Consider the following 14545-nt stretch of genomic DNA (forward strand, 5'->3'; position numbering starts at 1 on the left):
AAATGTCAATGGCAAAAAGGTCAGGCTAACACTGAGTTCAAGCCAGAACCTGACAATGACTGAAGAAGGTTGAAATGTTGTTCTCTCCTCTGGATAAAAATTTTTCTCAACCCAAACCAGCCGTTTCTACATATATAAATTAAGGTTTGCACCTCCTTGGCTGGTAGCATTGATCCTGTTGTTTGGATGATGGGAATAAGTATGTCTCCAGAAAGGGACAGAAACTGTAGAGGTGGTCACATAAAATTGTGAATTCCTAATTCACACTAATCATGAAAAAAATAATAATATGAGCATGTATGAAACCAAATACAAATTCACACAATGTGTGAAAACCAGCAATAAGCAAAAAGCATGTCCAACTCTCAGGGTGCCAATGCAATAAAGTGAGGTATGCATAACATAATACAGAGAAAACCAGGTACTCTGGGAATGTGTTTCATGCTTGTATTGGTAGAGGATTGTTGTATGTCCTATCATGCTAAATGAGCAGACTGAACAGAGGGATATTCAGGCTAGTGCATCAAGTGAGAAAGTTTCTTTACAACACATTAGGAAAAAGAAAAGCTACTGTGTGAGTGAATATTGGTAACAAATCAGAAAACTGTTTTCTCTATTAATTCCCCTTGGTAGATTCAGCAGATAGCTCAATATGGCTTTGCTATAAGAAAACACACACACTCTATTAATTAGTTTAATAGCTTGATATTTTTAATCTGTAAAATCTTTAAACTCAATTTTCTAAAGATTTTTTCAAGTGCATGAGCTTAGAGACTAAGGTTTATTAATTAAAACTACTGTAGCCTTCAGTACACTGTGAAATCTAACTTATAAAGAGAAAGTTTCCAATAATAATACTAAATATTATCTTACATATATAGTCTATAAATGTGGTTTTTGATTATTTAGTAACAGTAACCTATCTTGCCTGCGAGATAAACACACTAGACTTTGACGGTGACGAGAGTGTCGACGGATAGCACCTGTGAGTACTCTGATGGACTCAAAGTGATTTATTATAGCAGTACGTAACTCTGGACTTTCCTCTTCTGTCAACTGCATGATGGTAAAAAGAAAAAAACGAAACAAATTGAAAACAAAAAAGTGTTATTACCATTATTATTACAACATTTTTAAAAGTCAGAATTATGTCTCAATGTTTGTCTTTAGAAAGGTGCTCAGTGTAATATTTTAAGAAGACTGGAAGAAATAAAAGTTTTCATTTTCATTAACAGAGTTCAAAGAATGACAAACTTCCACCCACAAGTGACATTACTGTAAAGTATGAGCAATCCAGTTACTTACGACTACAAAGATTTACACATGTACATCTAAAATGAATTGTTAGTAAAACATAAAACGTTGAGGGCATCTTTTGATCAAATAACTTAGAAATTTTCTTTTTTAAGTTTTGTATGATATAAAACCAATAGCACACTTACAATAGAACTTATCTAAAATGTTTTTTCCACACAAGATAAAGTAAAAACTAGAACATTCAAAGGACATATAACACCAGTAGTAACACTTCACAACAAAAACATGAAAAATGAAATCAAAACATAAGAGAACATTTTAAAACAAAAGATGACACAGTGAAGTAAACAACCATGATAAAATGGACACATACAAGAAGAACAAGAAAAGTGTCCATGACATCCAAAAAGAGAAACAGAAGCTACTTAATTATGGATAAATAACACTTGTAGTTGTTATCAGTGAAAACAAATTAAATATAAAAACTAAAACTGTAACAAAACCAGGAAATAACATTAAAAGTTGTCTACTAAAGTTATATAATAATAAAAATATGGCAATGTCACAGTGTATAAAATAAAATGTTTAGACTGCAAATGTTTCTTTATAGCAGAAGCAGGTAGGAAACTTAAGACTAAATGCAAGAAAAATGAAAAACAAAAAGTTGAACATAAATGAACATGTTAAAACATAACACAAATTATTAGAGTATTCAATACAGAAAAAAAAATCTGAAAGTACTAAGAATCAAAGAATTAAAACCTAACATTAATAAAACATCAGGAGTACCATTTTATTTGTATTAAAAGTTAGTTACATTTAAAACCAGAGGGAGCTAGTATCATAAGCCTAATTTCTTGATTAGATATACTCGCATCTTAAAATGTCTTAAATGCTGATTGCAATCATGTCTCACTGTTTCATATGAAATGTTGTACAGAGATAAATTAATTTTCTCACAAACTGATGTTTCAAAACTTCATATTGTTTGTAAGTTAAGTGAGTATAAAACAAATAGTCCATAAATATATTATCTCACAACTATATGTGTTAGCATAGTTTAGGATAGGATCAATACTCACCAGAACTTCACAATCTTTGAGTGCATCATATCCATCTCTTCCTTGAGCCAGATAGCTCTTTGTCACTAACTTGTATTTCTGGAACAAACAACTTAATAAAATCAACACTGACTAATTCACATCATCTACATATACACAGTTCCTGCATATCGTTACATATTAACTTTTTCAAACAACCTTAGAGTACTCAATGCTAAGGATAACTTGTTTAATCCATCTTTAAGTGTTTAAAGGCTCAACTGATTTGAAAGTGTTTAGTTTAAAATGGTTAACACTTTCATAGATCTTTACATATTTGTTAGATCTGTTGAAATAATTGTGCATATGTTTGTTATCACTGAAAATGCTTACCTTTTGTTTTTAGGTTTCAATTACTTACCTTTATGTCTTCCTATGTTCTCCTAAAATGTTCCTAGTTTTAATTTTATAAAAAAGAAAATGTTATCTTTGTTTTGATCCCAAAACATTACACACAACTTCACTGTGCTTGCAACAATTGACACACAATAAAAATAATTGTTTCTATTGTTAGCTGGAAGGTTTCTTTTAACATATGTGAAAATTTTTATAGCTGTTTTATGTACACATTTTGTACATTTCTTTTCAGTTGTGACTTAGGTGCCTACTACATTATTCATAAAGCTCACAGTTCTCAACCAATGCATTCTTATCAAATTACTTATTCCTAACATAATCACCTGGTCAAGCTTCATAAACTCATCTCCAATTCTTATATATTTGGGGTCAATTCTACTTCCAGGGCATTTTGTTGGATCGAAAGCAAAACTGACTCCAGCAACTTGAGGGAATCTGCCTTCTAGCTTTGGATATTGAGATACAGAATTCTCTAAAGCTTTCCATATTTGTTCCCCTGATGTTAGAGACAAAATAAATTTAGTAAAACAAAAAGTAGCATTGATATTTCTTTGTTATTAGTTAGAATTTTATTTTATTTTTTTTGTCCTTAGTGTTTCTATATAGCAGGCAAATATTTCTTCAAACAAGGGTTAGCCCAGTTCCAGTGCTTCTTGACAAATACTGTTCAACAGATTTGTTACTAAATTTTGGCTGACTGTTTAAATACATTATGAATTATTTTTTTGTATTTTAATTTACTGTGTATAAGATGGTTGATTAAGAACTGTGTGAAAGCCAAAGCTGGCATTATCGAAGAAAATCCCACTAAAATGCCATTGACCCTCCAAGCTAATGCCATCCATTAACCTGATTATAAATTTATCTTAGATTTGACCCCATTAAATATCTCACTGCCCTTCCAAGTTAAAAAAAAGGCTGGAGATGAAACTGATGAATAATATCCTTTTATTACATTCTTACAGAAAAAAAATTTTCTATTATTGATGAGTACCTCTACCTTAAAAATTCTGACATGATCTAAAATCAGTTAACTCTCTGTAACATTAAAAAAAACCCACAAAAACAAACTTTTACACCAGTGATTACCTGTAGCATTAAGAACTATAAGGGGATCCAGCATGGGCAGGATTGTCACTAAGTTTCTCATCGTGAAAACCCCTGCTGGGTGAATCCTATCTAAACGTAAGGTTCCAGAGTTAAGAATTGCCAGATCGGAGTGAGTAGAAGACAACATTGTGTCACAAATAAAATTACCTAAAAATAAGAACCAAAAACCATCTGTCACAAGGTACATGCTATACAATAATATAATCACTTATTTCAGTTGAACATTATTTTCAGTAAACTAAATGTCTAATAACAAATATTTTGGTCTAGATAAGTCAGAAGTTATTAGTTTGAAATATAGGAACAAAAAAGTTATGGTGATAAAAACGTTAATTAAGTTTGGATTGACATTATAAAATTGGATTGAAACTAAACATAGTGAAGGCACTAGGGTTATTATTATTTATCAAATGAATTTAGAGTTTTGAAAAATTATGAAGTTACACAAATCAACTCTGCAAGGTACCTCTTAGAGAAGTTATGGATTTCAGTTAAATCAAGTAAATCCTGAGGAAATCAAGTTAGGTGTAAAACAGTACCACTCAGACCTAAAAGTCCTTATTTTGTATCTGAGTTAATTCACTAATTCAATCAGATCTAAGAACAGTTCTGATCCAGATTTGAAAGTCCTTATTTTAAATAAAGTCTTTATAAATTACAGATAACCCAACTTTTTCAAGCACTTTAAGTTCATGAAACAGATGCTAACTTGAGTATCAAATGAAAAACTAGTTCAGATAAAGTTTAAAAGCTTCATATATGAGTTTGCCTTGTTTTAATTTATATATTAAACCTTTTCAACTTACCAAGATTTGTCTCTTTAGTTCGAACGCTGGTAAAACGGCCATCCAGATCAACAGTAAAATGGCCAAGAAGTGTGTCCATCTTTCCTTCCACAACCTCTGTACAATAAAAACAAAGCAACTCAGTATAGCCTAGGCATATACAGAATTAAGTACAAGAGATGAAAGACAAAATCCTACAAACATTTTATAAAGGTTACATCTATAATGTCTGTAAAAAAAACTTTATCAAGTTTTCAAACAAAATTTACGAGTGTTACCAGAAAGTAATAAAACTTAACTCTTAGATTAACAGCTTGGTGCAAATGATACAGAATTATATTAATCTTGAAGTAAATACACTATTTATTGGTTTCAAAGATTCATTCTCATGTTTACAACATAATCAATTAGTTTTAAAAATAGTAACTGGTCAATTACAAAAGAACACATCAGTACTCACCTGACTGAAAAATTTACAGACTTAACAGCTCAAACATAATAAATAAGATAATTTAATATCTAAAAAATACTTTTAAGTTTTGTAGTGATTAATGAAGTCTTCCTTTCAAACTGACTCAAAACAGAAGTCAAAGTGTACAAATTCAAATGAGAAAAAATTAAAATTTTGGACAACAAAGGTATATTGCTATATAAGTATCTTGTTTTGACACAGTAGTTTCAAATATACACAATGAAAAAAGAAAGCTTGTTCTGATCATAAGCAAGCAATTCCAGAAAGAGAATGGCAATAATTAAGCAAAGATAATTTTGATAAGTTCCAGACAATTTTGTGTACTTTTTTAAGATTTGAGTTCAATTTCATACACATGAAGCTAGGTCTAATTACTTTTATGAAGAACTGTTACAAGTCTACATTTGGTTAACATACAGGAAATCTGTATTTGATGATTTACTATTTTCTTACAACATCTCATTTTGGCTGCTTTTTTTCATCCCTATCAACGATTCACAATAGTGATCACTTCTGGAACTTATCAAAATACTTGGGCTTGAACACTGAATCAAATAATGCCAACATGTAGTCTCTCATATATAATGGTTGAACTCTTTGAAGTTTTGCATTTGTTAATCAACCAATCATTCGCATTAATAGAAGAGGTGAATTAATAGCTTCAAAGTAAAATTACAACTTTTCTTTTTTTTATAGCTCCATGAAACATTTTTAAACACATTTAGCATTAAAATGTATGTTTTCAAGTACTATTGGAATATAAAACAGTTTTTATATAATTACCTATTACAAGGTTTCCTTTAACACCCATTCTTCAAGTCAGTGAGACCAAATTCAAAAGGACTGACTGGGCTATGGAGGGGGTCATGGCTTCCGATATTCGAGTTAGAACCCAAAAAATTGTTAAAGGTTCTGATCTTTTAAACTAGAAAAAAACACACTTTACTGTCAAAGGAACTCACCTCTCAGGAGTGTTCAGGCATGAAGCTGTGGGCTGTGTTTCTGTTGCACAAAATACACTGGTTTACAAAGAAATTGAGGCAAGCATAAAAATAGCTGTTTTAACCTAATTTGGGGGTGCTGAATTCAGATTTGAAATCAGTTTTTACTCATCACCTCTAGTTTTTTAGATATAAATACTGTACATTTTGTACACATACTGTACATAAAGGCGTATATGCATTCAGGGTTAATTTCTAATATTGTGTGACTTATGTCTTCTTTTTTAGTTATTATGCAATAAGTGTAAGTGATAGCATTACATTATATATATATATAGAGCTATATATCAAGACGGATTTTGGCAGTTAAGCGTAGCCAACATGTCTCAATCAACACCCAGTAGTGCACTGGCAGTCAGCGCAGGAGGTTGGTGTCCCTCGACAATTGTGTTACACAATCTTTTGGGTATATATTTGTATTACAATTTCCAACGACGCACATAATTATTATTGCCTTACATATGATTTAATTTTACTTTGTTTTTTTTCAGATTCTCCAATGGCTTCAAGCTCGTCAAAACACCGAGGATGCCTCAACAAGGCCAATTCTTTCTGCTATGTGTGTGGGGACTTCACGACAGTTGCACAGCGTCGAACCATCACTTCCCTCCTCCGAACTGCCTACTTTCATTATTTTGACTGTAAAATTGGTGATCAGGACAAATCTTGGGCTCCACACACCTGTTGTAAACCCTGCTACAATGAACTAACTGCTTGGTTTAATGGCAAGAAAGCGGCTTTCAACTTTGCAGTCCCGATGGTTTGGAGAGAGCCACGAAGCCATGCAGATGATTGTTATTTTTGTCTAACAAATATAACTGGTTTCAATGCATCTTCTAGAAAAAAGATCAAATATCCCAACCTTCCATCTGCTATGAGACCCGCTCCCCATTCAGATGATCATCCTGTCCCAACACCTCCAGTAAATAAGGACCTTCTTTCCTCATCAGATGAAGAAATGCCTCCAAGGGAAGATTCTGCCAAGTCAATCTCTTCTGAAGATATTTACTCTTCTTATTCAGGAACAAGTGGCAACGAGCCACACTGGATCACGCAAGAAGACCTGAATGACCTTGCTCGTGATTTGTATCTGTCAAAACAGCAGTCAGAGCTCTTGGCTTCTCGGCTTAAACAGTGGAACCTAGTCCAGGAAGATGTAAGGATCACCAGTTTCAGGAATCGGAACAAAGACCTTGCTTCATTTTTCGACATGGAAAACAAGTTGTGCTACTGCACAAATGTACCTGGCTTGTTCACTTTCCTTGGTTTGCCACATAATCCTTCAGACTGGCGTCTTTTCATAGACTCTTCCAAGCAAAGTCTCAAGGCTGTGCTTCTGCACAACGGGAATAAATATCCCAGCATTCCCACTGCACACTCTGTCCATCTAAAGGAGTCCTATGACAATATGGAGCTTCTTTTAGAAGCTGTTAAGTACAACCAGTACCAGTGGAGTCTGTGTGGGGACCTCAAGGTCATTGGTCTTCTTATGGGTATGCAAGCGAGCTTCACAAAGTACTGTTGCTTTCTCTGTCTCTGGGATAGTCGAGCTGTATCCCAGCATTACAAGCAGAAAGACTGGGGGTCTAGAAGCACTTTCGTTCCTGGCGAACACAGCATCAAGGAGAATCCTCTGGTTGACATGAAGAAGGTGCTTCTTCCTCCTCTTCACATCAAGCTTGGTTTGATGAAGAATTTCGTGAAGGCCATGGACAAAAATGGTGCTGCCTTCCAACACTTGTCTACTGTGTTCCCAGGTCTCAGTGCTGCTAAGCTCAAAGAGGGCATCTTTGTCAGACCTCAAATCCGAGAAGTGCTGAAGGATACTGATTTTGAGGAGCTTCTTACCTAAAAGGAACTGAGAGCATGGGAAGCATTTAAGTCAGTCTGTAGTGGCTTCCTTGGTAACACACGCGTACCAAATTACCAAGTCTGTATTGAGAAGTTGCTAAAGACTTATGAGAATATGGGATGTCGAATGTCACTCAAAATTCATTTTCTGCATTCCCACCTCAACTTCTTCCCTCCAAACCTTGGAGCAGTGAGTGATGAGCACAGAGAAAGATTCCACCAAGACATTACGAAGATGAAGAGCAACTACCAAGGCAAGTGGAACCCCAGCATGATGGGAGACTTCTGCTGGATGCTCTTGCGTGACATCCTGGAGGCAAAATACACCAGATCATCTAAGAAAACACACTTCTAACTGTCTGTGGTACTATGAATTGTGTACATTGTGTCATCCAAGTATATTTATTCTGTCAATGTTCTTTATCTATCCTGTTTTATCTGTAATAAGCTGCTGCAACTGTTGAAATAAGCACGTATATACTCTGTATATACTAAAATGAGACTATTTAAAAGCCAGAAAACTAGAGGTGATAGAGCAAAACTGTTTATAAATTTGAATTCAGCACACCCAAATTAGTAAAAAACACCTATTCACATTCTTGCCTCAGAAAAAAAAAATTTTTTTGTAAACCAGTGATATTAGAAGTATTCATGTTCAGGTAGGTACTTCACTAAACCATTTTACACAACAAGCTTCATTGACCCTTCCTTGACCACCTTTACCAATAAATGTTGTAAAAGACTATAAAGAAAATGGCTTTATACAGCTAAGGAACCAGATCTTAAACAGCCTTCTATGGTGGTATGTACAAAACACTGGGTTGGGATGTGGGTTTTTTACTCCTTTGTAGCCTGGAAAGTTGTATGAAATTGGTTTTACTTGTAGGCAATTCAGATTTCAGATTTTACAAACAGTTCAAATCTCTATTAAAATTAAAAAAAAGAATATTCTGGAAAGCTCTGTTTGGGAGTCAACCCACCAAGCATGTTTCCCTGACTAGCAGACTGGATGCTAATATATACAATGTGTTTCTGAAATAAATGTTTTATATGATTAGCAAAATACCAGTGTACTTTTCCAGTAGGTTTTTTAAATCTGGATCCTCTCCAAACTTGGATGACACTTCAATCCTCTCAATTTCCAGATCCACAACAGAGTGAGCAAAAGTCAGTGTGAGAATGGAAAATTCTCTGAAGTCTGTCCCACTTTTAACCACATATTTTTCATTGACCTGCAAGTACAATTGGAAATTAGTTTCATCTTTATATTTTTGAGTAAATAACTGGCACTTTTATGTACTCTGAAAGCAATAGCCCATTTCTTTTTTTCTTCACAATTAGTTTCATAAAATTATATTGGTTATAATGTGTATAATAACATTGAGTATTTTTGTAATTACAGTTACACTTAGAAAGATTACTTGCCATTGTTGTCTTAATGTGTCAACTAAACGTCTCCTTTTATACCCATAATATTATGCTGGAATTATTTTCATGATATCCTTACAATTTTCACCATATTTTATAAAAGATAGATAACAGCATGGTTTGGGTTAGTTTTCAGCCAAAGAGACATAAATGTAATTGTACCCTGTCACCAACTGATGCATAAATTGGAATTTTCATTCAGGTGCTGACAGCATCCACTCAAGGTTAAGAAATTAAGATGGCCAGTTATTGCATTCACACACAAAATATTACTGATACACAGCAAGGTTTCTCAGCTGATGGTTAAATGCATTCTAAGAGCCATTACATATTTTAGTACTCTAGTGTATTTCTAGCTAATTTGTCAAACTAGATTAACTTCATTAATGTTGATTTTTGATTGCTTCAGTTATGATATATAAAGTTGTCTGACATTTTACTAGAAGTTCTTAATAATATAAGGATAAAGAGAAAAGTGTTTTTTCCAACATCCAAAAGTTCAGCCTGTTCTCCATCTCACAACTTTTAAAGTAAGATCAACATATTTTATGATCTTTTTTGATATCACTATAAATATTATCTCAAAAATAAAGCCACTAGCTAAAGTAAGAGCTAATTAGATGAGTGCAATGAGTGAGATAAAAACATTAAATACTAGAAGATTAACACAGGGGTTGAAATATTCAAAACTGTCTCATATTTGCAAGCAGTATTTGGTCAAAATTTGTAAGACTAAATGACTGAAATAATGTATAATTTCTGAAAATTAATACCTTAAAAACCATCAACCTGATATTCAAGAATAACTGATGTAGCCTTGGAAATAAATGGCATCCTTCATATAGTTCTTCTGCGTAAGAAAGGCTTCACAGAAAAAAAACAAATGTCAGTCCCTGTAACAAATTACAAGCTAAGGTACCCAGCCTTTGCCTAAGTTATGAACTTAAAAAAAAAACATGTGAGAGGAACGCTATGATAAATAACACAAAAATCCTAAACTTCACACAATTTAATTATAAGATAAACACATTGTTACCGTATTCTTTGTTACCTCATCCAAAGATTTGTATAATCTTTAAGAACTCATTACGTATACACTTAGAACATGGTGTAACTATGAAATTGTCAGGGTGACTTTGTATAAAGAGGTAGCAGCCAAAGTTGTGGCAATATGGATGCTTCCTTTTACCCATTTTCAAAACCAGGGTCTTAAGGTTCACACTATTTTACATCTGTTAATTAATGGTCATTGGGCACAGAAGTCTCTTATGAAATGAAGATGTAAAATCATTTATCAAAGTAGGAATAGGGTATAATTCAAGGAATGGCTCTTTGTATTAGCATTACAGTAGTTGTTGTAGCATAAATTCATCTTAGTTTACACATTATTATAACAGTGGCAGTCATTTTTCATTGCACATTTCTTCCACTGCACTCCTCTATGGAGAGTACTAGCATGTTCTCTGAGATATACAAGATGTTTGTGTGCTCTCTTCCCACACTGTGGATGTTGTGATATTGAAAACTTATAATATATTTTGTGTTTGGTGTAAGAATATGATGCTAACTATGAATATAGTTAACATAAACTTACATCAAAGATAATAAATAGTCAATAACATCAATAATGAAGGTGGAGAGAGTTTTGAACCCTTAATAGCATGCCCCTTGTTCCAAACTATCATCCCATAAAGCTTGATTGAGATTGGTCCAGCAACTCAGTATTAGTTAAATAACACACAGACACACATATTTTCTGTGCTTTATATAAATAGATTAAGAAGAATTATAGCACAAGAAAAGTATAATAAATTAAAACAAAACCAATATGAAATAATCACTAGTTTTACTTAGTTCCAATCAGAGTATCTTACTATAATTGACATAGCATTTATATATGTATCTCACTATGTATGTGACCGAAATAATAAATATAATGAGGCAACATCTACTGACTGGCAAAAAAACAAAATTTCATAAAAAATTTCACTTTGGGTATTTGAGATTCAAAAAATAAGAAAAATAACTGTATGCATGTACAACAACAATTTCTTTATAGTACAACATAATTTTAAATAAAAACACTCTCCTCATAACAAAGGCACTACTTTCACTAGGACTGTAGGTGAGGATTTGATTATATCTTTATTAATGTAATTTGTAAGTACAATACTAAATAATTAATTTCTTAAAAAAACTACTACTTTTTCAATAAAGTGTATCACTTTTAATTTTTAAAAATATTACAATTGATATCAGCACTATCCAAACACTTTTTCTAAGAAAAAAATCCATTTTTAGAAAATGTTCACTTTTCAAAACTTTTTAAAATTAGGTATGAATAGTATGAATAGTAATTATTAGCACAAACAGCTACCCATAAAGCAGCATTTCTCATAGTAATAATAACTACAATTTTTCATTTTAAAAATTAATAGGATGAGTGAACATTACTATCATCAGTCCCATTGAAGAAGTTTGCCTTCTAAACTTTTGAAAACCTCATAACGTTATAAATAATTCTGAAAAACCTGAATATTCAAAAATACAGTTAATAGTAGTATTCTATATTAAATTTAAGCACAGTTGAAAAGAATATGGTTACACATAAAAAAATATAAAATGTTGTTAATAATGAACTGTGTTACTCCCAAAATCAAAGATACCCAGTTGACAGAGACGTTCATATTAACAAAAAGTTTTCTAATCTAATTAACAAGCAACAGTAGTACTGATTTCAAACATACAGTTTAATGAAAAAATATGTTAAGGTATTGCGACGTAATTTGATGTAACTTACTTAAATAAGTCATGATAATTCAAGTAGCTATATATTGTGTGTGTGCTATAAAACGATTTGAAATCATTTCAGAACAAAACTCATTTTATAGCAAGTAAGGAGAAGTAATAATAAGAATAAAAATGTCACAAGATGTGCCATAACCATATATGAGTTAAATTTATATTTAACCTGGCTTACTATAAATATACTAGATACTATACTGATACAATTCTACAACTTTTGAAACATATTTTTTTCAAGTTCCCTACCTTTTTGACTTCGTAATCGTGATCGTGGCCTCCAAGGATAAGATCTATTTCATCAACATTTTCGGCAAGTTTACAATCATTGGGCCACCTCATGTGGGTAAGAGCAATGACGTAATCAACTTCCTCCTAAACAGTTGGGAAGATCTAGTTATTTACTTCATTAAACTTGAGAATTAGTAACATGTAACTACCAGTTAATTCTGAATTGAACAAAAATAATAATTTCTGTAAGACGTATATTGCTGTAAAGTAGGCAATAAACAGGCTTTCATGCTGGTTCTAACAAAAGGCTCTCACACTTCCACTAACAGACTCTAAAATAGGTTCTTACACTGTCTCTAACAATTTGCTCTCATAAAGGCCCCAACAACATGCTCTATCAACAAGCTCTGACAATAAGCTCTACCAAACAGTTCTCACACTGATTCTAACAATAGACTACCACAACAGTTCTACCAATAAGTTCTCACACTAGCTCCTACTCTCACAATGATTCGGACTCTTGCAACAGGTTCTCAAACTGACTAACAGTAGGCTCCATCACTTACTCCAACAATAGTGTCTCAGAAAATATTTAATAACTGAATCTAACAATAAGCTCTACTAATAAGCTTTAACAGCAGGCTCTTACACTGACCCTAACAGTAAGTTAACAATAGTAATTCTAACAATAGGCTTTCACACTGATGCTGCTAACAATTAATAAACTTTCATACTAACTCTAAGAATAAGCTTTCACACTAATGCTAACAAATAAGCTCTCACATATATTCTGACAAAAGGTACCAACACTACTTCTAACAACAGGGTCTCATGCTAACTCTTAAGAGTTAAAAAGCTCTCATGCTAACTCTAAAAACTAATAATCTCTCTCAGTAACTCTTAACAATAGACTCTGGTAGTTTTTCTAATAATAGACTATTACTAAACCTAACAACAGATTGTCCCACTGGCTCTAATAATAGGCTGTAATACAACCATCATGTTTCACTCTGAATGTGACCATGAATGTAATGAACTTACATTTTTTTGTATTTTTAATATTTGATATTCAAAGTTAAACAGAATTTATTAAGATGTAGATTTGTTTTCCAGAAGAAGTCTGAGCACATTGTCTTCATCACCACCACAGCATTTTATTATACCATGAGATATCATCTTGCCATTTATTAATATTCTCAAAACAAACTTAAATACAGTGTTTAAAAGATAAGCTTATTCATCATAGGAGTCACATTTTAGATGGATGAAAGCTGTGTTTTTTGTACAGTCCTACATATAGGATCAAAATATTGGACATCTATATAATGATACTTTTGTCTCAAACTTTGAGACAGAATGTTTACATTAGTAAATCTATATAATAGGCTAAATTATATATAAATATTAGTTACATCCTTCAGTGTGTGCTTACAATGCAACATTCAAAAGCTTTATAACAAACAACTGCACCCTGTGATTATCAACATGGGTACATTATCCAGCCCCAGTTTTGCATTAGTTTTTTCTTTAACTAATTTTGGTATATTTTATTAGGTAACATTAAAATATATTTTTTAAATAAGCTGAAAGAAATAAGTTAACCTTTTAACTATAGAAATCCCACTCTTTTCAGTAATAACAACCAACATAAATTGTGCTTTTGTATCTACTTGAAGTTTTTAAAGGCTAAATAAGGGTATATACTGACTTGTGTTTTAGAGCTCCATTTAATGAATGTACACATAAATTTTGATCAGAGATTAATAATTAAATTCATTACAGTACATCACATCCCTGGGCATTCTTTTCTTCTATCTCTCTTTCTTCTTTGTTTTATTCATAAGTATAGGGCAAATTAAAACTGTTCTAATATTTTACAGACAATACCTTCATTGATGTTATGCTACAATGGTTTAACAGGGAGATGAACTATTCTTATGACTGAAATGCTGTACACAAACCAAAAATTTCTAGAAGCTATCAATTCACACAAATAATAACTAATTTTTGTAGACAAAATTAAAAATCTGAGCTTCAAATATATTTTTGATCACTAATTAATATTTGTACAACATTACCTCTTTGAATCAATTTTCTCTTGTGGTGGTACTTAACAAAGTTTAACAAATTACATAAATTATTCACTACATA

At 32.3% G+C, this 14545-nt stretch overlaps 1 protein-coding gene across 15 annotated transcripts in view; it reads right to left on the minus strand.

Moving 5' to 3' along the window:
- LOC143250878 (5'-nucleotidase-like) overlaps positions 1-14545 on the minus strand; it is a 71364-nt gene that overhangs the window by 17945 nt on the left and 38874 nt on the right. For all 15 annotated transcript variants that reach the window (XM_076502023.1, XM_076502016.1, XM_076502028.1 and 12 more), the window contains 7 exons: positions 12413-12538; positions 9000-9165; positions 4631-4726; positions 3804-3971; positions 3038-3210; positions 2340-2417; positions 929-1056 (listed from right to left, as the gene is read on the minus strand). In XM_076502023.1, coding sequence (XP_076358138.1) covers positions 929-1056; positions 2340-2417; positions 3038-3210; positions 3804-3971; positions 4631-4726; positions 9000-9165; positions 12413-12538 — 935 coding nt within the window. The remainder of the gene's footprint in view (positions 1-928; positions 1057-2339; positions 2418-3037; positions 3211-3803; positions 3972-4630; positions 4727-8999; positions 9166-12412; positions 12539-14545) is intronic.

The sequence above is a fragment of the Tachypleus tridentatus genome, chromosome 5 (genome assembly GCF_004210375.1).
Source record: "Tachypleus tridentatus isolate NWPU-2018 chromosome 5, ASM421037v1, whole genome shotgun sequence".
NCBI lineage: Eukaryota > Metazoa > Arthropoda > Merostomata > Xiphosura > Limulidae > Tachypleus > Tachypleus tridentatus.